General features: G+C 44.7%; 1 protein-coding gene across 11 annotated transcripts in view; it reads right to left on the bottom strand.

Moving 5' to 3' along the window:
- Window positions 1-24,060, bottom strand: part of LOC110503393 (roundabout homolog 1) — a 499,811-nt gene that overhangs the window by 265,383 nt on the left and 210,368 nt on the right. For all 11 annotated transcript variants that reach the window (XM_090218858.1, XM_090218859.1, XM_090218866.1 and 8 more), the window contains one exon: window positions 681-1,007. In XM_090218858.1, coding sequence (XP_090074984.1) covers window positions 681-1,007 — 327 coding nt within the window. The remainder of the gene's footprint in view (window positions 1-680; window positions 1,008-24,060) is intronic.

Raw genomic sequence — 24,060 nt, 5'->3', positions numbered from 1 at the left:
GAGACACAGCACAGATAACAAGTCTAAGATCTGACCTCAGAAACCAACCAGCCTCTTTTTATGGAGTGTATATTATTCACTATCTATTTGTTTGAAAGCTTTTAGTCCCAAACCTTTCAGTGTAGTCACTGACCCTCACAATGATGGAATGCCCCCTCCACATCAAAGCAGGTCCATCATTAAGACAGTCCAGCAGGCATTAAAGAGGAGCTCCTCTAGTCTAGTCTACATCCAATGAAAAGTTGGGTATCTCTCTCCACTAAAAGATGACCGAACACAGATACAATGACTGGCCTGTTTTGTGTATTAAAAACTCTGATCCATCTCCCTGACAAACACCAGAGCTAGCAGGACAACCGAAACAGCTTTGTTGCTATTGTAGCTCCTGACCCCCTACCAAGGGTCCTTTACAAGAGCACTCACCCTGGGATGATCAGGCCACTCTCCCCCCAGGCCTCCTCAAGCCTACTGGGGCCACTGGGCAAAACACATCCTGAACCATCTCCTGTGAGATTATCCAACTCAATGAGCACATTGAGGGGGAAATAGAGTAGGAAACTGGAGTCTTCTATTCAGCCCCAGCTCCAGTCTAAACCCCCTTCTCTTCCATTCACACCGAACCCAGAGGCCACAAAGGCCCAAGAAGAAATAAGAAAAGCCCCAACACGAGCTGCACTCACATGCTACTTCCAGCGAGGCGTTGTGGCTGACGGCTTCTCCCAGGTAGTTGCGGGCGACGCAGACGTAGGAGCCCTCATCCGGTTTGGAGCGTCGTCCGTGGACGATACGTAGGAAGAAGAGGGAGCCGCTGGGCAGCAGCATGCGTTGAGATCGAGGGTTGTCCCGGTCCGTTTCCACCCGCTCCCCGTCCTTGTACCACTCCACCGTGGGGCTGGGCCGCCCCTCTGCCTTGCAATTGAGGGTGGCCGGCTCCCCTTTGGACACGATCAAGTCAGAGGGGTGCTCCACAATCCGGGGTGGGGAGTCCTCCTGACGCAGACGGGATCCTGGGAAGAGAAGAGAAAAGAGAGAATTGACTAACACTGGATGTTAAGGGCCAACAGGCCAGCTAGGACCATGTACCAGGTATCTTTAACCTACCGTTAACACTATTACATCATCTGCATATGTATACCTAACTCTGAATTGTGAAACATGGGAACAGAGAGAAACGGTAGTGGATTGGTGATATCTCAATAGAGTAAGTAATCCTAGGCAGGTGCCTGTGATATGCACAGCAGCAGAAAGCAGCTCAATTACTATTCTCAGAGTGATGTCACCCTGTCATTACATCATACAGTAACTTCTCCTTTAGAGCTGAGCAATGCTACAGTAACTTGTCCTTTAGAGCCTTTCATTAAATACAGTAACTTGTCCTTTAGAGCCTTTCATTAAATAGAGCAACTTATCCTTTAGAGCCTTTCATTAAATACAGTAACTTGTCCTTTAGAGCCTTTCATTAAATACAGTTACTTCTCCTTTAAAGGCTTTCATTAAATACAGTAACTTGTCCTTTAGAGCCTTTCATTAAATACAGTAACTTGTCCTTTAGAGCCTTTCATTAAATACAGTAACTTGTCCTTTAAAGCCTTTCATTAAATACAGTAACTTCTCCTTTAGAGCCTTTCATTAAATACAGTTACTTCTCCTTTAAAGGCTTTCATTAAATACAGTAACTTATCATTTAAAGCCTTTCATTACACACAGTAACATCTCCTCCTGAGCAACCCGACGTTCCAGCTATGTACCCCTGTCAGAAATGAGAGGGGGGGCAAGACACACCTCACAGCTTTGTGTTAATCAACAGACAAATATACTGTCTATCCATTTTTATTTAACTAGGCGATTTAGTTAAGAACAACTTCTTATTTATAACGACACCCTACCTGGGAACAGTGGGTTAACTACTTTTGTTCAGCGGCAGAAGGACAGATTTTCACCTTGGCAGCTCAGGGATTTGATACAGCAAGTTTTCAGTTACTGGCCCAACGCTCTAACCACTAGGCTACCTGCCTCACCGTTTAGCAGACGTTTTTATCAAAACTGATGTACAGTCGTTACTGTATACATGGACCCAGCAGGAATCCACCCCACAACCTTTGGTGCTGCAAGCTCTATGGAGTGAGCCATACAGGACCACATGAGCAGAGACCCAGGTAGAAACCACTACAAGCTAATACATGAGGCAGCAACATGGCTGAGACCAGTGAGCTGTGGCTATCAGAACTGCTTTAAATGCAAATGAGCATGATGTCGTTAACGCCTGAGGGATAGAAGATGACAGGTCTATGTGTGTGTGTGTGTGTGTGTGTGTGTGTGTGTGTGTCCAACCCTGCACCCTGTATCTCCCCACATATGCCTTGGAGCCAAATCAGCACCAATTGAAGGGAAATGGGACTAATTGGCGGCACAGGGTCACAATTAATTTACCCAGCATCACATGGACTTGCCACACTACCTCGACTCAGTGCCCTCTCTTCTCCACACATTCTCAATTCATCCGACCCATTTCCCCCCCAAAAAAATGGTTCTGAGAGCGGATCTTCCTGCCGGTGGGCCGTGATTAGAGGGGAGTCAGCAGAATTAGAGGCAGGCGACGCCGGGTCAAGATGAATCACTACTACTGAAAACAGGGAGGGGAGCCAACGGAACATCATTAACCCACACCCTCAAAATACAGAGTAGACTCACTACACCCCAGTCACTCATTACCACTCCCTTACCACAGACTTTATTATGGTGCTATGTTGCTTGTACCGTGTCTTTACTGTTAATGTTTAAGTGTTGTCCACAGTGGAGGAGGAAAGGTTGATAGTGAAGTCTGTACGATAAGGCAGTAAGGTGATGCAATAACAACGCAACAGCGTTGTGAAAGTAATTCCTACACTGGTTTCTTAATGATGAGTGGGTATTACTGTAACTATTAGTGAGTTTCCCTTCTGAAGAGATGCTCAGGGAGTAATTACTGCATCCCTGGGTGTGGGTGTTAGAGGGAGATATCGAGAGAAGACAGAGACAGAGGGACACCCATGCCCAGAGAAAAGAGATAATCTATTCCTCTATCTAAAAATGGAATAAAGTCCCCAGAAAAACAGAGTCCGTCTCAGATGTTTGAGTCTGTTGCATGTATCTGTCTGAGCCACTCCTAATTAACCACCATTAGTAACCTGGTCCCATCACAGCCCTTTGATCCTGCAGCCTGTATCCTAACCAGGTTAACCATGCTAACCAGGCTAACCAGGTTAACCAGGTTAACCATGCTAACCAGGCTAACCATGCTAACCAGGCTAACCAGGCTAACCAGGCTAACCAGGTTAACCATGCTAACCAGGCTAACCAGGTTAACCATGCTAACCAGGCTAACCATGCTAACCAGGTTAACCATGCTAACCATGCTAACCAGGCTAACCATGCTAACCAGGCTAACCAGGTTAACCATGCTAACCATGCTAACCAGGCTAACCAGGTTAACCATGCTAACCAGGCTAACCAGGTTAACCATGCTAACCAGGCTAACCAGGCTAACCAGGCTAACCAGGCTAGCGTGGCCCAGCCCTTTGATCAGCCTGCATATCACATCATCAGGGTTAAGAGGTACGCTAACAACCCTCACTAACACTAGGCTATACATCCAAGGCATTGCTGCCACTGATGCCCACCACAGCCCTTCACCAGAGAACACAGGCAGGACAGTATGTTTTATTAAACAGGCCTTTGAAGAGCTCTATCTGCCTGCTCTCGCCTCCCCCATTGATGTATTTCCTGTTTCATTTAGATCCGTCTGAAACCAGGGGTTTGAGGGTACACCACTAACCATTCAGATTGGCCAGACTGTGGGACAGAGATGTGTGGTCGTCAGTGTTTTTCTCTCCTGGCTTCTTGGCTCTTAATGGGTGCAGTTCACTTTCAATCTTCTGATGGTGTTAAAGGTTTACCTAGTAAGTTGTTTTCTGTGAAATGTCTATGCAAGATAAAGTAGGAATACTCTTGCTTGGACCACATGCATTCAAGTGAGATGTGAGTGAGGCCATCAGCATGTGTGTGTGTGTGTGTGTGTGTGTGTGTGTGTGTGTGTGTGTGTGTGTGTGTGTGTGTGTGTGTGTGTGTGTGTGTGTGTGTGTGTGTGTGTGCGTGCGTGCGTGCAGGCATGTGTTTACTTCCCAAAGCCAGTGATCCTCTGTGTGCCACAGACAGTTTCTCTGACCCTGGTTACTTCAGCTCCATTACCCCTCTCCAGGAAGAGAAAGGGCCCATGGAGGGTGGGGGATTACTTTGTCATGGGAGAATCACTCCCACGCCCCCTCTACAGGTGTGTGCTTTCAGCAGATTGACAGGGAGCTAACCTCCCTCTTCCACTGTAGCACACACACACACACACACACACACACACACACACACACACACACTCTCTCTCTCTCTCTCTCCTCATTCTCCTCTCTCCTCCTTTCTCCTCTCTCCTCTCTCCTCATTTCTCCTCTACCCACACTCTTCTCCTCTGCTCTCCTATTCCATCATCAAACCCCTCCTCTCCTCTCCTCTCCATCTTCCTCCTTCACTCCTCTCCTCTCTCCTGATGGAGAATGTAAAATGAGCTAATGTGATCCCCAGCCTCACCAGTGGGCTGCTGGGAATTCTACGGCTAGCATCTGATCGATTGGTGCCTCAGGCTAGATTCTTCTCTTTGTTTTAACTCTCTTTCTCCTACACACACTCTACTCTAATCACACACAGGCACATACACACAGTATACACAGGCACATACACACAGTATACACAGGCACACACACTCTACTCTAATCACACACAGTATACACAGGCACATACACACAGTATACACAGGCACACACACTCTACTCTAATCACACACAGGCACATACACACAGTACACACACACACACACACACACACACACACACACACGCACACGCACACGCACACACACACACACACTAGAGATGAGCTTGAGGGAGGCTGGGCTGGAGTTAACTATGGAGCTGCAATCCTCTGTGATGATCCTCCTCTCTAACTTCTAAAATACCCTTGGTAATGAACAACACACCATCAAACCACCAGTAACTGTTACCAGATCTACCCAGAGAAGAGAGCAGTCTGAACCCCTTCTGATCTAACATGCCACACTCTACCAGACCCTTCCTCACATCCCCTCTCTGCTCACCAGTAGTCTACCATGGGAGGTCTGTCTGTAGACTTCAGTTTGGGGGTGTTCTATCATGCTCCCTCACACACCCAGTCACTTTCAGAGCTGTGGGGCAACTCTGATCTGCTGCTTCCTCTCATAAATCCCAGGTAGGCCTAACTCAACTGGAATTATACCAAACAAACTAGTAAACGGTTGCATATTATTCATTCCTATAGAGTTGGCTGACCTGATCTGACACATTGAAGATTTGAATAATCTGACAGACAATAAGCATTATCCTGTTTCCTTACAGTTTCCTTTTAGCCACACACCTACTGGGTCTGATTACTGTCATGTAAATATAGGAGATCCTGATAGCAACGATGGAGATAGTCAAAACCAAGTCCATGTGGTGACTACAGTCACTGGGACTAGTGCTGTGAATAAGACAACAGTCCTTCAACAAGCAGGTCAATAGGTACATGGGGTTTGTAATTAAAAACTATTCTCACCAAATTCCCACCAAATCAAGGAAAGAGGAAAAAGACTTACAGAGAGAGAGAGAGAAACACACACACACACACAGAGAGAGAGAGAGAGAGAGAGAGAGAGAGAGAGAAAAAAAGAGAAAGAGAGAGAGAGACACACACACACACACACAGAGAGAGAGAGACAGAGAGAGAGAAAGAGAAAGAGAGATAATACCTGACCACTGTGACTGACCCAAACTTAAGGAACGTTTTTGACTATGTACAGACTCAGTGAGCATAACCTTGCTATTGAGAAAGGCCTTCGTAGGCAGACATAGCTCTCAAGAGAAGACATGCTCTGTGCACCCTGCCCACAAAATGAGGTGGAAACTGAGCTGCACTTCCTAACCTCCTGCCCAATGTATGACCATATTAGAGACACATATTTCCCTCAGATTACACAGATCCATAAAGAATTCGAAAACAAACCCAATTTTGATAAACTCCCATATCTACTGGCTGAAATACCACAGTATGACATCACAGCAGCAAGATTTGTTACCTGTTGCCACATGAAAAGGGCAACCAGTGAAGAACAAACACCATTGTCAATACAACCCATATTTATGTTTATTTATTTTACCTTTTGTACTTTAACTATGTGTACATCATTACAAAACTGTATATATACATAATATGACATTTGAAATGTCTTTATTCTTTTGGAACTTCTGTGAGTGTATGTTTACTGTTAATTTTTATTGTTAATTTCACTTTTGTTAATTATCTATTTCACTTTCTTTGGCAATGTTAACATATGTTTCACATGCCAATAAAGCCCCTTAAATTGAAATTGAATTGAATTGAATTGAGAGAGAGAGAGAGAGAGAGAGAGAGAGAGAGAGAGAGAGAGAGAGAGAGAGAGAGAGAGAGAGAGAGAGAGACAAACAAAAAATATCACCAAGCATCTACATGTGTAAAATCTTAATTTGACCAGAATTGCCATAGCAAAATAATCCTGCAGCAACAGGATTTCAACGTTTAAATCATGTTGCTTGATCAGTGGTTAGACTAATAGCAGGACAAAAGTGGGCTACAGGAAACTGCAATACTGCAATACTGCAATACTGAATAAATCACAAAGCTCATCTACATTTTCCTGCGGCACAGGAAAATGACCAGCAACAAAAGAGTGATCAAATTAAGATCCTACATAAATTCAGCTACAGTGACTTCCTTAACTTCAAATGGAAATATGACTTTCACTTCACTACCTGTCGTTTTCACTGCTGCTGCCTTGGCTGTGACTGAGGAAGAGGAGAGCCAGCCGCCCGCCTGCCTGCCTGCCTGCCCTCTCCCCCAGAGACCTCACAGGATGCAGAGGGACAGTGAAGCAACATAGGCACATTTAGATCTGTTGCCACTGCCGTTTGTCCTCTGGGCCAGATTGAGACAATGATAGACATGTTTGTGCCTCTAGCTAAACATGATAACGTGACGTCATCCTAACTAATCTCACCTCAGAACCTAATGACCCAGTGAGGTGTGTGTCATTACCCTTTAAACAAGGTCAATCAGCCCATAAAAAGTGAAGTTGGAGAGTTGGCCATGTTGGTATAGAATCTGAGCCTGTCCCTCCAGACCTCCAGCAGTGCAGAGCCTCAGAGCTGTAGTGTGATATGGTGCTATGGCTTTGAGATAAGGCAGGCAACGCAAGGCAGAGCTTGGTGGGGCTCACCCTATCAGCCAGACCATTCATTTGTGATTAGGGGACCGTAGGGGGATTAACGGCTGAGATAACAGCAGGGCTGTGGCCCTGGGGTGTTCCTGGAGGAGACTGGGAGACATGCCCCTGCACACTACCCACTGTGCCCACGCCACACCAGCCAATGACAGCATATACATTGGCACACAGTCTTTCTAATAGCTTTCAAAAGAGCAGAGAAGCAGGACGACATGCAGTTTATTAGGCTACAGATTAAATAAGTTGATCTTCACAGGGTGGTGAAAGTGCACAGTGATGAGCTTGATGCTCCTTTACAATAGATAGAGGGTCTTATTCTGGTGAAATGATGATCGATGCTTGACAGCTGTTTGACAAATACAAATATTATCACTCTTATCCATAATAATGTCATCACATAGACCAGCCTACCTGCACTGTATCTGCTGTTGTCTGGAGAACACGTGCTAAGGCCAGAGTGGGCACATTTGGCCAGAGTGGGCACATTTGGCCAGAGTGGGCACATTTGCTATTTAAAGCAACAGTTTTTGTGACAAAACTATCGGTAGAGATGAAAATGTGATGGAAATACAATGAGAAAGTTATTCGGTACATGAAAACTTAATCAAAACATTTTTCCGGGTGTGCACTACGTCATCACACAGATGTTTTATCTGCACCAAGCCAGTTTGGAGGAAACGCACCACTGGTGGGAAAATGGGGATATATTTCTTCATGCAGATTTTAGAAAATGTGGATATATTTCTTCATGCAGATTTTAGAAAATGTGGATATATTTCTTCATGCAGATTTTAGAAAATGTGGATATATTTCTTCATGCAGATTTTAGAAAATGTGGATATATTTCTTCATGCGGATTTTAGAAAATGTGGATATATTTCTTCATGCAGATTTTAGAAAATGGGGATATATTTCTTCATGCAGATTTTAGAAAATGGGGATATATTTCTTCATGCAGATTTTAGAAAATGGGGATATATTTCTTCATGCAGATTTTAGAACATGTGGATATATTTCTTCATGCAGATTTTAGAAAATGTGGATATATTTCTTCATGCAGATTTTAGAAAATGTGGATATATTTCTTCATGCAGATTTTAGAAAATGTGGATATATTTCTTCATGCAGATTTTAGAAAATGTGGATATATTTCTTCATGCAGATTTAAGAAAATGTGGATATATTTCTTCATGCGGATTTTAGAAAATGTGGATATATTTCTTCATGCAGATTTTAGAAAATGTGGATATAATTCTTCATGCGGATTTTAGAAAATGTGGATATATTTCTTCATGCAGATTTTAGAAAATGTGGATATATTTCTTCATGCAGATTTTAGAAAATGTGGATATATTTCTTCATGCAGATTTTAGAAAATGTGGATATATTTCTTCATGCGGATTTTAGAAAATGTGGATATATTTCTTCATGCAGATTTTAGAAAATGGGGATATATTTCTTCATGCAGATTTTAGAAAATGGGGATATATTTCTTCATGCAGATTTTAGAAAATGGGGATATATTTCTTCATGCAGATTTTAGAAAATGTGGATATATTTCTTCATGCAGATTTTAGAAAATGTGGATATATTTCTTCATGCAGATTTTAGAAAATGTGGATATATTTCTTCATGCGGAATTTAGAAAATGTGCATTAAATCTGTTGCCAATTCAATGGAAACCAAGATATTGATTTGTGAAGCTAACCAGATTAAAGACTGCGTGATAAATTCCTAGGCTGATAGACAGGGAGGAGTAAGGGGGAAAAGACAGGCCAGGTACTCTGTGCCCTGCAGATTAGGTGACAACACAGGCAGGAAGGTTAAACAGAGTCTTAATAGCGTTTCGTTGCTAGGATCCCACCCCGGAATGCACAGTGTGAATGACTCTGCCAGTTGCATCAGATCAGGGGCCTGTTTTTAATGTTACACAAGGCTATCGCTTACACTGCTGAGAGCCAGGATTAAGGCTCACTGTGTGAGTGTGTATAGGGAGGCTGGTGGGGAGGAGGAGGAGAGTGGGATTGATGTCTTTATGGTCTCTTTTCTTCCTGCTGCCTTTGTCTCAGTTTACCAAATAGAGTGGGCTACCATTACTGTGGTGATACAACTGCAGCACTTAAAAAGAGGTATCACTTACCAATCGAAAAATGCAGCCACCGTTAAAAATTACTGCCACTTTTATTGAAGAAAAAAATCCAACCTCAGGGTTTAAACACACAGCTGAAAGTCAACACTACTATCGCCCCAAATGAACCGTCTAGAAGTGTAGCTCCTTTGGTTGGTATGTTAGGTAGTTGCTATGACAGAGACTAGTGTGTGCTGTGTGTTTACAGGGGTTAAAATGGCTTCTCCTGCAATTTGACACGTACGTCTCTTATTCATAGTAGCTAAGCGTTACAATAAAATGCATGGTCATCACATTATTATCAAGGCCTTAGCCTTTCGGCACAATGATGTGATGCCTGTCTGGATGTGAGACATCCAGGTCACAGATCTGATGATGATGCCCTAGCTAGTTCTCAGCAGGGGGGTCGTAGGGTGCCAGTAGAGGCTGCAGGGTGCTGGCATAATCCCTATCACTGATCAGGAGAGGACCCAGAGGATGCCCTCAGGCCGGGAGCACCAGCCCCAGCTCCTCACTCTGTCAGCTGGTAAAGCCATCCCTGGAGCTCCCCTGGCGATAGAGGCCAGGTCGGGAGTGAGGCGGCCCAGGAGAGTGCTCCTCTGGGAGGCTGGGATCCATCCTGCTCTGGGCCCCCGTCTGGAGCTAAAACAATGGCAGCAGTATTTCCCCCTCTGGCTCCAGGCTTTTTCCACACAGGGCCGATCCAGATGAAAGATAGCAGGCAGCATAACAACATGGAGGTGAGGGTGAGGGGATGATATGGCTCGTGGTAAGTCAGGGAGAGGAGTAGGGAAGATGGCACGCTAACATTTGGCTCATTTATCAATAACAGCTAAATCAAATTAACCTTTCAATTATTTTAAATGGTTTTCCTACTAATTGCAATTTTCTCAAGTGCATCACTAGATGTGAGTAAAGACAATGGACAAACAAGCGAGGTGTTTCCCAAAGGAGAAAGCCTTTAACACTTTCTCCAATTGTGAGGTTGATAAAGTGTGTCAGCTGTACAACAGTGTTGAGATGTGAAAAGAAGAAATCAATGAATTTTCAGCGGAGGACCAAGGGGACGCAATTCCGGATGAGTTGTAGCTATCCTGTCCCCCATGTCAAGATGCCCCGGCATATGTCATTAGAAACGCATTAAACCTGTCAAAGCCCACAAAGAGCCATGAGGGCACATCTGATTCCTTGAGGAAAATTACAGTTGTTCTTCGATATTAGCTATATCCATTCCCTGAAACAAGGGGGACGTGTTTAAGGGACGGACTGATATGAGAGCCTTGTTAGCGGAGGCAGCAGAGATGGGGGGGACGTTCAGACTACTGGGTGTGGAGACAGAAGAGCTGTCACTCTCTCCAACCATCTTTGGTCTTCTGACAACAAGCTCCCAAACTCTGCATTTACCTGTGTATTTATAAGAACACCGATTGGAACCAGTGGAAGAAAGAGAAAACAGCCAAGGGGAGACCAGCTAATGCAGGTCATAGGAGCCATGCATGTCATTCACTCAGCAGAGACAGGTCATAGGAGCCATGCATGTCATTCACTCAGCAGAGACAGGTCATAGGAGCCATGCATGTCATTCACTCAGCAGAGACAGGTCATAGGAGCCATGCCCTGTCATTCACTCAGCAGAGACAGGTCATAGGAGCCATGCATGTAATTCACTCAGCAGAGACAGGTCATAGGAGCCCTGCATGTCATTCACTCAGCAGAGACAGGTCATAGGAGCCATGCATGTCATTCACTCAGCAGAGACAGGTCATAGGAGCCATGCATGTCATTCACTCAGCAGAGACAGGTCATAGGAGCCATGCATGTCATTCACTCAGCAGAGACAGGTCATAGGAGCCCTGCATGTCATTCACTCAGCAGAGACAGGTCATAGGAGCCCTGCATGTCATTCACTCAGCAGAGACAGGTCATAGGAGCCATGCATGTCATTCACTCAGCAGAGACAGGTCATAGGAGCCATGCATGTCATTCACTCAGCAGAGACAGGTCATAGGAGCCATGCCCTGTCATTCACTCAGCAGAGACAGGTCATAGGAGCCATGCCCTGTCATTCACTCAGCAGAGACAGGTGCAGAGGAGCTGTAATTACAACAGAACCGCAGTAGTACAGTCAGACCTAACTCCTCTATGACTGAACAGAACCCCAGTACCACAGAGTCAGACCTAACTCCTCTATGACTGAACAGAACCCCAGTAGTACAGAGTCAGACCTAACTCCTCTATGACTGAACAGAACCCCAGTAGTACAGTCAGACCTAACTCCTCTATGACTGAACAGAACCCCAGTACCACAGAGTCAGACCTAACTCCTCTATGACTGAACAGAACCCCAGTACCACAGAGTCAGACCTAACTCCTCTATGACTGAACAGAACCCCAGTAGTACAGAGTCAGACCTAACTCCTCTATGACTGAACAGAACCCCAGTAGTACAGTCAGACCTAACTCCTCTATGACTGAACAGAACCCCAGTACCACAGAGTCAGACCTAACTCCTCTATGACTGAACAGAACCCCAGTACCACAGAGTCAGACCTAACTCCTCTATGACTGAACAGAACCCCAGTAGTACAGAGTCAGACCTAACTCCTCTATGACTGAACAGAACCCCAGTAGTACAGAGTCAGACCTAACTCCTCTATGACTGAACAGAACCCCAGTAGTACAGTCAGACCTAACTCCTCTATGACTGAACAGAACCCCAGTACCACAGTCATAAAAGCAATTACCTCTTATTTTTGTTTTGTGACACAGACAATGTTTATGATGTTTGGCCAGTGTAATGTCAATGATACATCAAAGCAGCACCGCCAGAGCGTCAGGAGAGGTTCCAAAGGGTCATTGAATATGTTGGAACATTTACCTCCCAACAGGGGATGGAAACGATAATGCTCTCTACACTGAATTCTGCTCTCATGTACTGGTAGATAGAGAAAGAATATTCCCAAAAGGAACATTCATAGGACTGTTTTAACAAATGGACAAGAACTAAACATTATTTTAGAGATCAGCAAATTACACCTGGTAGTTTCTGGCCATAGGCTATGTGAGCTCACTGTAAAAGTGAAGAGGGCTTATTTAAATAAAAAAAATACATTTGAGTAATTTAGCAGACGCTATCCATAGCAACTTACATGAGCAATTAGGGTTAAGTGCCTTGCTCAAGCGCACGTCAACAGATTTTTTTACCTAGTCAGCTCAAAGATTTGAACCAACAACCTTTCGGTTACTGGCCCAACTCTCTTAACTGCTAGATAATACGGTAGAGTACAGTAGCTGGTTCAGGTTATGCTATATCGCTCTCTGACAGTAGTGGTGCTGTCTCTCTTCCCAAGGTCACACACATGCCTCCCTCACTGCAGTATTTCTGGGGGGGGGGGGGGGGGGGGGGGGGACATGAGGGGGAGGGGAGGGAGAGGTGAGGAGGGGGACAGGAATGACCAGTACACTCAACTGGCACAGCCCTGCCACAGAGAGTATGGCACTTGGGCAGAGAGCCAAGAACAAGAGAAAGCTCTGAAGGGCTGCCAGAGAGCCAAGGTACAAGAGAAAGCTCTGAAGGGCTGCCAGAGAGCCAAGAACAAGAGAAAGCTCTGAAGGGCTGCTAGAGAGCCAAAAACAAGAGAAAACTCTGAAGGGCTGCCAGAGAGCCAAGAACAAGAGAAAGCTCTGAAGGGCTGCCAGAGAGCCAAGAACAAGAGGAAACTCTGAAGGGCTGCCAGAGAGCCAAGAACAAGAGAAAACTCTGAAGGGCTGCCAGAGAGCCAAGAACAAGAGAAAACTCTGAAGGGCTGCCAGAGAGTCAAGAACAAGATAAAACTCTGAAGGGCTGCCAGAGAGCCAAGGTACAAGACAAAGCTCTGAAGGGCTGCCAGAGAGCCAAGAACAAGAGAAAGCTCTGAAGGGCTGCCAGAGAGCCAAGGTTCAAGAGAATGCTCTGAAGGGCTGCCAGAGAGCCAAGAACAAGAGAAAACTCTGAAGGGTTGCCAGAGAGCCAAGAACAAGAGAAAGCTCTGAAGGGCTGCCAGAGAGTCAGGGAGGCAGGAGCAGAAAACACCTAATGCTTTTTAAATGTTATTTAGGAGATGGCAGAGATAGATACGTTCAACTGTTTAGAGCCGTGTTACGTTTCAGTATTTGTCTGCTGAGCTGATGACCTTAACAACTCCTAGCTATTCTAAATGTTCAGCCAAACACATTCTGAAACAAATCTCTGGACAGCTGGGTGTTGAGGAGGAATTTCAGCGACAGTGTTTGGTCAAGGATTCAACGGTACTGTCTGAGTGAAGAATCCAAACACATCTCCGTTGATGCCAAAAGGTTTTAAGGTGTAAAAAGCACAATAGCATAACAGTGTGATAGTGTGAGGGTGTGCATGTGTGTGGGCGACGTGGGCGTGCGTTTGTGCATGTGTGTGGGCGACGTGGGCGTGCGTTTGTGCATGTGTGTGGGCGACGTGGGCGTGCGTTTGTGCATGTGTGTGGGCGTCGTGGGCGTGCGTTTGTGCATGTGTGTGGGCGTGCGTTTGTGCATGTGTGTGGGCGATGTGGGCGTGCGTTTGTGCATGTGTGTGGGCGACGTGGGCGTGCGTTTGTGCATGTGTGTGGGCGATGTGGGCGTGCGTTTGTGCATGTGTGCATGGTGGAATGGAGATGTGGGTATTATTTATGGTAACTAAATGAGTCTCTGAGGAACCACAACTCCTGTGGCAAAGTCTCAGACACACCAGTATGGGTCTGTTGAGTGGGGCATCACCAGAGTCCAGCAGAGTGGAATTAAAAAACACCCCAAAACACAAAAAAACCTGGTCTGGAAAAACTAAACCAGGACGTAAGGCTTGCCTTGTGATGCACAGTAAAAATTTTGTCCAAATTTATGACGGGGAAATTCTGCCAAGAGGCCTTTTTCAGACATCCGCAGCAGTGAGAGTGTGCCTAGTCTGGCATTAAAATACATTTCCTGTTCCTGATCACTGACTGCTCCTGAACCAGTCGACTTCATAACACTCACTATACTAACTATCCAGTCCTGTCCAGCTATCCAGTAGGACGCCAACAGGCTACAAATGGGAAAATGACCTATCATGTACAGTTGAAGTCGGAAGTTTACATACACTTAAGTTGGAGTCACTAAAACTTGTTTTTCAACCACTACACAAATTTATTGTTAACAAACTATAGTTTTGGCAAGTCGGTTAGCACATCTACTTTGTGCAGGACACAAGTCATGTTTTATGTTTACAGACAGATTATTTCACTTATAACTCGCTGTATCACAATTCCAGTGGGTCAGAAGTTTACATACACTAAGTCAACTGTGCCTTTAAACAGCTTGGACAATTCCAGAAAATGATGTCATGGCTTTAGAAGCTTCTGATAGGCTAATGGACATAATTTGAGTCAATTGGAGGTGTACCTGTGGATGTATTTCAAGGCCTACCTTCAAACTCAGTGCCTCTTTGCTTGACATCATGGGACAATCAAAATAAATCAGCCAAGACCTCAGAAACAAAGTGTAGACCTCCACAAGTCTGGTTCATCCTTGGGAGCAATTTCCAAATGCCTGAAGGTACCACGTTCATCTGTACAAACAATAGTAAGCAAGTATAAACACCATGGGACCACGCAGCCGTCATACCGCTCAGGAAGGAGATACGTTCTGTCTCCTAGAGATGAACGTACTTTGGTGCGAAAAGTGCAAATCAATCCCAGAACATCAACAAATGACCTTGTGAAGATGCTGGAGGAAACATGTAGTTTCTATATCCACAGTAAAACGAGTCCTATATCGACATAACCTGAAAGCCACTGCTCCAATTCTAACATGCTCTAGATAAAGGGGCTCTGTTCCTGGAGAGCTTCCCTCCTGTAGGTTTAAACTCAATCCCTGTTCCTGGAGAGCTACCCTCCTGTAGGTTTAAACTCCAGCCCTGTTCCTGGAGAGCTACCCTCCTGTAGGTTTAAACTCCAGCCCTGTTCCTGGAGAGCTACCCTCCTGTAGGTTTAAACTCCATCCCTGTTCCTGGAGAGCTACCCTCCTGTAGGTTTAAACTCCAGCCCTGTTCCTGGAGAGCTACCCTCCTGTAGGTTTAAACTCCATCCTTGTTCCAGGAGAGCTACCCCCCTGTAGGTTGAAACTCAATCCCTGTTCCTGGAGAGCTACCCTCCTGTAGGTTTAAACCCAAACCCTGTTCCTGGAGAGCTACCCTCCTGTAGGTTTAACTCCAACCCTGTTCCTGGAGAGCTACCCTCCTGTAGGTTTAATTTCAACACTGTTCCTGGACAGCTACCCTCCTGTAGATTTAAACTCAAACCCTCAATGATAGTGGTTACAGTTATACTGTACCCATGCTGGGATCTAGGACAGAATAGTTCACTGTAGCCATGCTGGGATCTAGGACAGAATAGTTATGCTGTGGCCATGCTGGGATCTAGGACAGAATAGTTTTACTGTAGCCATGCTAGGATCTAGGACAGAATAGAGATACTGGAGCCATGCTGGGATCTAGGACAGAATAGTCCACTGTAGCCATGCTGGGATCTAGGACAGAATAGTTCACTGTAGCCATGCTGGGATCTAGGACAGAATAGTTATACTGTAGCCATGCTGGGATCTAGGACAGAATAGTTCTACTGTAGCCATGCTAGGATCTAGGACAGAATAGTGATACTGAAGCCACGCTGGGATCTAGGACAGAATAGTCCACTGTAGCCATGCTGGGATCTAGGACAGAATAGTTCACTGTAGCCATGCTGGGATCTAGGACAGAATAGTTCTACTGTAGCCATGCTAGGATCTAGGACAGAATAGTGATACTGGAGCCACGCTGGGATCTAGGACAGAATAGTTCTACTGTAGCCATGCTGGGATCTAGGACATAATAGTTATACTGTAGCCACGCTGGGATCTAGGACAGAATAGTTACAACACTGTTCCTGGACAGCTACCCTCCTGTAGATTTAAACTCCAACCCTCAATGATAGTGGTTACAGTTATACTGTAGCCATGCTGGGATCTAGGACAGAATAGTTCACTGTAGCCATGCTGGGATCTAGGACAGAATAGTTATGCTGTGGCCATGCTGGGATCTAGGACAGAATAGTTTTACTGTAGCCATGCTAGGATCTAGGACAGAATAGAGATACTGGAGCCATGCTGGGATCTAGGACAGAATAGTCCACTGTAGCCATGCTGGGATCTAGGACAGAATAGTTCACTGTAGCCATGCTGGGATCTAGGACAGAATAGTTCTACTGTAGCCATGCTGGGATCTAGGACAGAATAGTTATACTGTAGCCATGCTGGGCCAGAAGCTCTGCTTAGTCTAATGTAGCTACCAGAGGCCAGATCTACAGCAGGGGATGAAAGATTCTAGAACTCAACTACACATTTCCTATATTGAGCCAAGCTAGTTCAGATACGGTAAAACACCAAAAAAAACAGAGCGTAAAAGCAATTTAGTGCTTAAGGCATGAAGAACCTGGCGCGTTGCCACCAACTGCTGAATCATTATTCAATTAGGGCTTTGATATCTGCAGCTCTGGGCTCAGTGTGCAGAGGGGAGGCCGTCCTAGTGCAGCTCAAGGAGACTGGGTGGGGTGACAGTGATGAGTGATAACCAGCCTCACAGGTCTTTCAGAGGGAGTAAATAGTGGTAGATGCGGTTCAAAAAAAGCTCTTTGAAAATGTGAAAATCCTGAAGCTGTAATGGGGTAAATGTATCAGGCTGTTGCCTGTGGCTGGAGATGTGAACGGTTATGTGTCTGTCTGCTGCTCTGTGCAGAGATAACAGTGTGATTTAGCATTGGACGTTATCTTAGCCCTTTTATTCAAAAATAATGTTCAAGATGCTTAGGCTTACATGTTCGAATTCACCCATTTGTTTGAGGTGTCATCACCATGGTTACTGCTGTAAGGTGGGAGCTCGTCCAATAGCAGGTCTGTAGTGGTACATTTCAAGGTCACCTTGTGGTTAATAATGCTTTCAAGCTAGTCTCTATCTCTCTCTCTCTTTCTCTCTCTTCCTCTCTCTCTGTCGACAGAATAAGCTCCCAGGGAACTGCTTGGGAAAAGTTGGATTTGAACTGGTGACACAGATATGCACTATAAAAGTAGGCTGTCTACTTAATAACATCCCTTCAGGAAGTAGAGGAAGAGAAGCTGGAACCCTTTAATAGACAAATTAGATATAGAAAATGCATTTAAAGGTTGGAGAAGGCTCAATGGAGGATGGTCTGAGAAGGCAAGTTTGTAAGGGGGAGGGGGTCCATGAGTATAAATCAACTAATTAGTGGCCTCTCTTTTTACTGCTAATTTAATCTCTTCTACTCAATCTCTTTCTGGTGTTTTTCCCTGACAGACATAACCAAAGAGAAGTTTTAGCATTTCAAAAGTGTATCCAAGCCATCCAGCGAGGGGGCAGGAGAATGGTCACCAATGCAAGAAGGCAGGCTGATCTCAGGAGGGAGAAGTGGAGAACGAGAGGGGGAGAGAATGGTCACCAAGGCAAGAAGGCAGGCTGATCTCAGGAGGGAGAAGTGGAGAATGAGAGGAGGAGAGAGAATGGTCACCAAGGCAAGGAGGCAGGCTGATCTAAGGAGGGAGAAGTGGAGAATGAGAGGAGGAGAGAAAATGGTCACCAAGGCAAGGAGGCAGGCTAATCTCAGGAGGGAGAAGTGGAGAACAAGAGGAGGAGAGAGAATGGTCACCAAGGCAAGGAGGCAGGCTGATCTAAGGAGGGAGAAGTGGAGAACGAGAGGGGGAGAGAGAATGGTCACCAAGGCAAGGAGGCAGGCTGATCTCAGGAGGGAGACGTGGAGAACGAGAGGGGGGGGAGAGAATGGTCACCAAGGCAAGGAGGCAGGCTGATCTCAGGAGGGAGACGTGGAGAACGAGAGGGGGGGGAGAATGGTCACCAAGGCAAGGAGGCAGGCTGATCTCAGGAGGGAGATGTGGAGAACGAGAGGGGGGGAGAGAATGGTCACCAAGGCAAGGAGGCAGGCTGATCTCAGGAGGGAGAAGTGGAGAACGAGAGGGGGAGAGAGAATGGTCACCAAGGCAAGGAGGCAGGCTGATCTCAGGAGGGAGAAGTGGAGAACGAGAGGGGGGGAGAGAGAGAAGGCTTTATTCAATGCCATCTTTCAGTCTCCCCAGTGAAGGAAATGAAAGAGAAGGAGGTCTGAGGTTTTTGTTAGGGCACATCACCCCATGGTAGCACAGCTTCTTCATCACAACAAAAGCTGCATGGGTTGTTTGGACTTCAGGGAGTTGGTACCTGAGCAGGCAGAATTTAGATCCACCAAGGTTGGGCTGCCTGGCCAGACCACCACCACAGACCCAGCCTTTCTCCCATTTACTCAGCAGTTCTAATCCCAGTCTCCTCTGCTACCATATGGCCACCTTCAAACAACTAAAAATAACTAACCCTGCTGTTACCATGGAGTCTCTACTCAGCACATTGTCCATGAGGCTGTGGGGAAACAACGTACTGTACACTGTGAACAAGGAGAGTCAGACCATGAACAGTCCCTGAGCTACTGTCACGTACATGTGAGACTGCGTCGTCCTGCTCCCCCTCAAACTCCCACCATTCTGTCCCACTTCCTTCCACACCCGGGGGCAGCCTTTGTGTACCACCCCCCCTCCACTCCCCTCCATCCCTCAGTCCTTCAGTAATATCCCCTCCCCTCCTCACCCTGTTGAGGCGACACAATGCTGCCTCCCCATCCCAGTCCCCACAGGCCCTTTCTGCACGTCGGCCTGCTCTATCTGTCAAAGGCTCTCTGCTGACCAGCCACTAAAAAGGCAAGTCTTCAACTGGGCCAAAACAAAAAGGGGGGATGGGGGTGAGAGAAGAGGGAGAAAGGAAGGCTGTATACTCTCCCTCCATCCCTCCATCCCTCCATCCCTCCATCCCTCCATCTCTCCATCCCTCCATCCCTCGCTCTATTTTTCTCCTGCTGAGTGAACAACCCACTTTACACCAACGGACTGGTGAGGAAATCACACTGTAGAACGGAACAAACACTACTGTGTTCAGGAGAACTGCTGGAGAGAAATGTGCCGTAACAACATGCGGTGAGACATCTTGTTGTGGCTACACGTTTTATCATACCCAACAGTATGTTTCCCACGTGATGCCTGGGTTATTAATTGCTAAGTAATCCCATACTTCTGGGCTAAAAGTTCAGAGAGATCTACATGTTAGACATGCCAAAGGCCAAGTGAGACAGCCAACACCATTCATCCAGTGTAGACACATCATCTATCAATTTCACACGCAGGTCAAATGGAGGAGGCTTGATTTCATTGTAATTATTTTATAAACATTAACCATAGTGACTGACATATATATATATATATATATATATATATATATATATATATTGGTTCAGAATGACCCTCTCATCACAGCCTTTTATAGGTGTATTTTATAGAGGAATGACCTTCTCATCACAGCCTATTATAGGTGTATTTTATAGAGGAATGACCTTCTCATCACAGCCTATTATAGGTGTATTTTACAGAGGAAGAACCTTCTCATCAAATCAAATCAAATGTTTTATTTGTCACATACGCATGGTTAGCAGATGTTAATGCGAGTGTAGTGAAATGCTTGTGCAGCCTTTTATAGGTGTATTTTATAGAGGAGACCTTCTCATCACAGCCTATTATAGGTGTATTTTACAGAGGAAGGACCTTCTCATCACAGCCTTTTATAGGTGTGTTTTATAGAGGAATTACCTTCTCATCACAGCCTTTATGGTTGTATTTTACAGAGGAAGGGCCTTCTCATCACAGCCTTTTATAGGTGTATTTTACAGAGGAAGGACCTTCTCATCACAGCCTATTATAGGTGTATTTTATAGAGGAAGGACCTTCTCATTACAGCCTTTTATAGGTGTATTTTATAGAGGAGACCTTCTCTTCACAGCCTTTTATAGGTGTATTTTACAGAGGAGACCTGAGTAGACCTGTTAATGATCTCATAGTGTTGTTGGGATGTAGACCTGTTAATGTCCTCATAGTGTTGTTTGGATGTAGACCTGTTAATGTCCTCATAGGGTTGTTGGGATGTAAACATGTTAATGTCCTCATAGTGTTGTTGGGATGTAGACCTGTTAATGTCCTCATAGTGTTGTTGGGATGTAAACATGTTAATGATCTCATAGTGTTGTTGGGATGTAAACATGTTAATGTCCTCATAGTGTTGTTGGGATGTAAACATGTTAATGTCCTCATACTGTTGTTTGGATGTAGACCTGTTAATGTCCTCATAGTGTTGTTGGGATGTAGACCTGTTAATGTCCTCATAGTGTTGTTTGGATGTAAACATGTTAATGTCCTCATAGTGTTGTTGGGATGTACATCTGTTAATTTCCTCATAGTGTTGTTGGGATGTAAACAAGTTAATGTCCTCATAGTGTTGTTGGGATGTAAACATGTTAATGTCCTCATAGTGTTGTTTGGATGTAGACCTGTTAATGTCCTCATAGTGTTGTTGGGATGTAAACATGTTAATGTCCTCATAGTGTTGTTTGGATGTAAACATGTTAATGTCCTCATAGTGTTGTTGGGATGTAGACCTGTTAATGTCCTCATAGTGTTGTTGGGATGTAAACATGTTAATGTTCTCATAGTGTTGTTGGGAGGTAAACATGTTAATGTCCTCATAGTGTTGTTTGGATGTAGACCTGTTAATGTCCTCATAGTGTTGTTGGGATGTAAACATGTTAATGATCTCATAGTGTTGTTTGGATGTAGACCTGTTAATGTCCTCATAGTGTTGTTGGGATGTAAACATGTTAATGATCTCATAGTGTTGTTTGGATGTAGACCTGTTAATGTCCTCATAGTGTTGTTGGGATATAAACATGTTAATGATCTCATAGTGTTGTTTGTATGTAGACCTGTTAATGTCCTCATAGTGTTGTTGGGATGTAGACCTGTTAATGTCCTCATAGTGTTGTTGGGATGTAAACATGTTAATGATCTCATAGTGTTGTTGGGATGTAAACATGTTAATGATCTCATAGTGTTGTTGGGGGTGTAAACATGTTAATGTCCTCATAGTGTTGTTGGGATGTAAACATGTTAATGTCCTCATAGTGTTGTTGGGATGTAGACCTGTTAATGTCCTCATAGTGTTGTTGGGATGTAAACATGTTAATGTTCTCATAGTGTTGTTGGGGATGTAAACATGTTAATGTCCTCATAGTGTTGTTTGGATGTAAACATGCTAATGTCATCCTAGTGTGTCTCCACCGGGTTAGGGTTGGGGTTATAGAGTCCAGTGCCATGTTGGGCTGCAGACTTGTTATTCTCCTCAGGGCTTAACTATGTATTCTCTGACTAAGTCTGAGTTCAGCCCCACAGACAGCCTGATGCACCCTGATGTTTTAACTATTTAACCAATGACCATACTGTACATACCCAGTGTCTCCACACACCCCACCCTCACCCGGGCCAGGCCTGGGAACTGGTTGTGTTGTATTCTTCAGGGGTTTCAAATATGAGGATAGTGGGTTGGTGCCCAGGGCACAGGGAGGGTTAGTCTGCTTCCTCCATTCATCTGAACTATCTCAATGTCCTCTATTAGAAGTGCTTATCAGTCCGGCTGCAGACTCAATCTGCAAATTACAAAACTATTGGCGTCAAATGGATGTGCTAATTATTCCATTTAAAGAGCTCTTTTAGGCCCATTGAAGGAGGAAGATTTGTGGGAAAGCAGATCATTTCGAGTCACTGACTGCAGATTTATCTCCCTCAAACCTCTTTGAAATGTTTATCAAGTCATTCACTAATGACTTGGGTGAGTTGGTGATTTAGACATACCCCTCCCTCCTTCTGAGTTGTACACAAGTCATGTGGGCTGTCCTCCTGCATTCCTCTGCTAACTACTCAGTATGGTTTGATAGATTCCCCTGCTAACTACTCAGTTAACTACTCAGTATGGTTTGATAGATTCCTCTGCTAACTACTCAGTATGGTTTAATTAATAGATTCCTCTGCTAAATACTCAGTATGGTTTAATAGATTCCTCTGCTAAATACTCAGTATGGTTTAATAGATTCCTCTGCTAAATACTCAGTATGGTTTAATAGATTCCTCTGCTAACTACTCAGTATGGTTTAAAGATACCTCTGCTAACTACTCAGTATGGTTTAAAGATGCTTCTGCTAACTACTCAGTATGGTTTGATAGATTCCCCTGCTAACTACTCAGTATGGTTTAAAGATACCTCTGCTAACTACTCAGTATGGTTTAAAGATGCCTCTGATAACTACTCAGTATGGTTTAAAGATACCTCTGCTAACTACTCAGTATGGTTTAAAGATACCTCTGATAACTACTCAGTATGGTTTAAAGATACCCCTGCTAACTACTCAGTATGGTTTAAAGATGCCTCTGATAACTACTCAGTATGGTTTAAAGATACCTCTGATAACTACTCAGTATGGTTTAAAGATGCCTCTGATAACTACTCAGTATGGTTTAAAGATGCTTCTGCTAACTACTCAGTATGGTTTAAAGATACCTCTGCTAACTACTCAGTATGGTTTAAAGATGCCTCTGATAACTACTCAGTATGGTTTAAAGATGCCTCTGATAACTACTCAGTATGGTTTAAAGATGCTTCTGCTAACTACTCAGTATGGTTTGATAGATTCCTCTGATAACTACTCAGTATGGTTTAAAGATGCTTCTGCTAACTACTCAGTATGGTTTGATAGAGACAAAACCAGAGTTGGACTAATCCTGGATCTCAGGGTGTAAACTGTGCAGGATTAGGATTAGGTTAATGGGGATTAGGTGTCTGAAAGTGGTTCTTGGAGCTCTGTGGATGTTGTCATCTCACACTGATTTGTAACAGATTACAATCAAATAAATCACACTTTATGCTTACTTCAGCTCACCCCTAAACGCAAAGGTATCCTCATATAACATTGGAAAAGGTATCCTCATATGACATTGGAAAAAGTGTAATTTTCATTTTTTCCCCTTATTAAAAAAATGACACTTCTTTGGGTAGTGGCTTTCAACACCAAAGAGTGCTGTAAGTTTTTACCAAAGACAGTCCATGAAAGTGTTGGTTACAGAGTGGGGGAGGCTATAATGACTGCAGGTATTAGACAGGGAGGAATGTGAGAGGAGTGGAGGTGGAGACAGGGTTCACCTGTGAGCTGAGCTCTGGTGCTCATTAATTGGCTGTGGTGCCTGCTGTGTCCTGTCATACCACTAGTTGGGGGGTTGGGGTAAATTTATTATCTGCACTAAAGAGTCAATTTGTCAAGACCTCAACTGCTCTGGGCTGCTGGGGCTGATGAATAGAGGTCCACTCTCACTACCCAGCCCTTTACCAACATCTTGACACACACAAACACACACCAGGGAGGCTACGCCTGGACATAAACCCACAGGAGAGGCAACTGGAGAGAGGGAGAGCAAGCAGGAGTGATCCATCTACTATCAGTCCGTCCATCATGTCTGTTAATACCAATTTTGACGTTGCAGTTGGCACCTTCAGTTTATGTAGATAGATACCTGAGGACAAATGTCTGCA

The sequence above is a fragment of the Oncorhynchus mykiss genome, chromosome 24 (genome assembly GCF_057628025.1).
Source record: "Oncorhynchus mykiss isolate SJ-2025 chromosome 24, ASM5762802v1, whole genome shotgun sequence".
Classification (NCBI taxonomy): domain Eukaryota; kingdom Metazoa; phylum Chordata; class Actinopteri; order Salmoniformes; family Salmonidae; genus Oncorhynchus; species Oncorhynchus mykiss.
The sequence above is the reverse complement of the archived record's forward strand: the minus strand, read 5'-3'. Positions and strand labels throughout refer to the sequence as shown.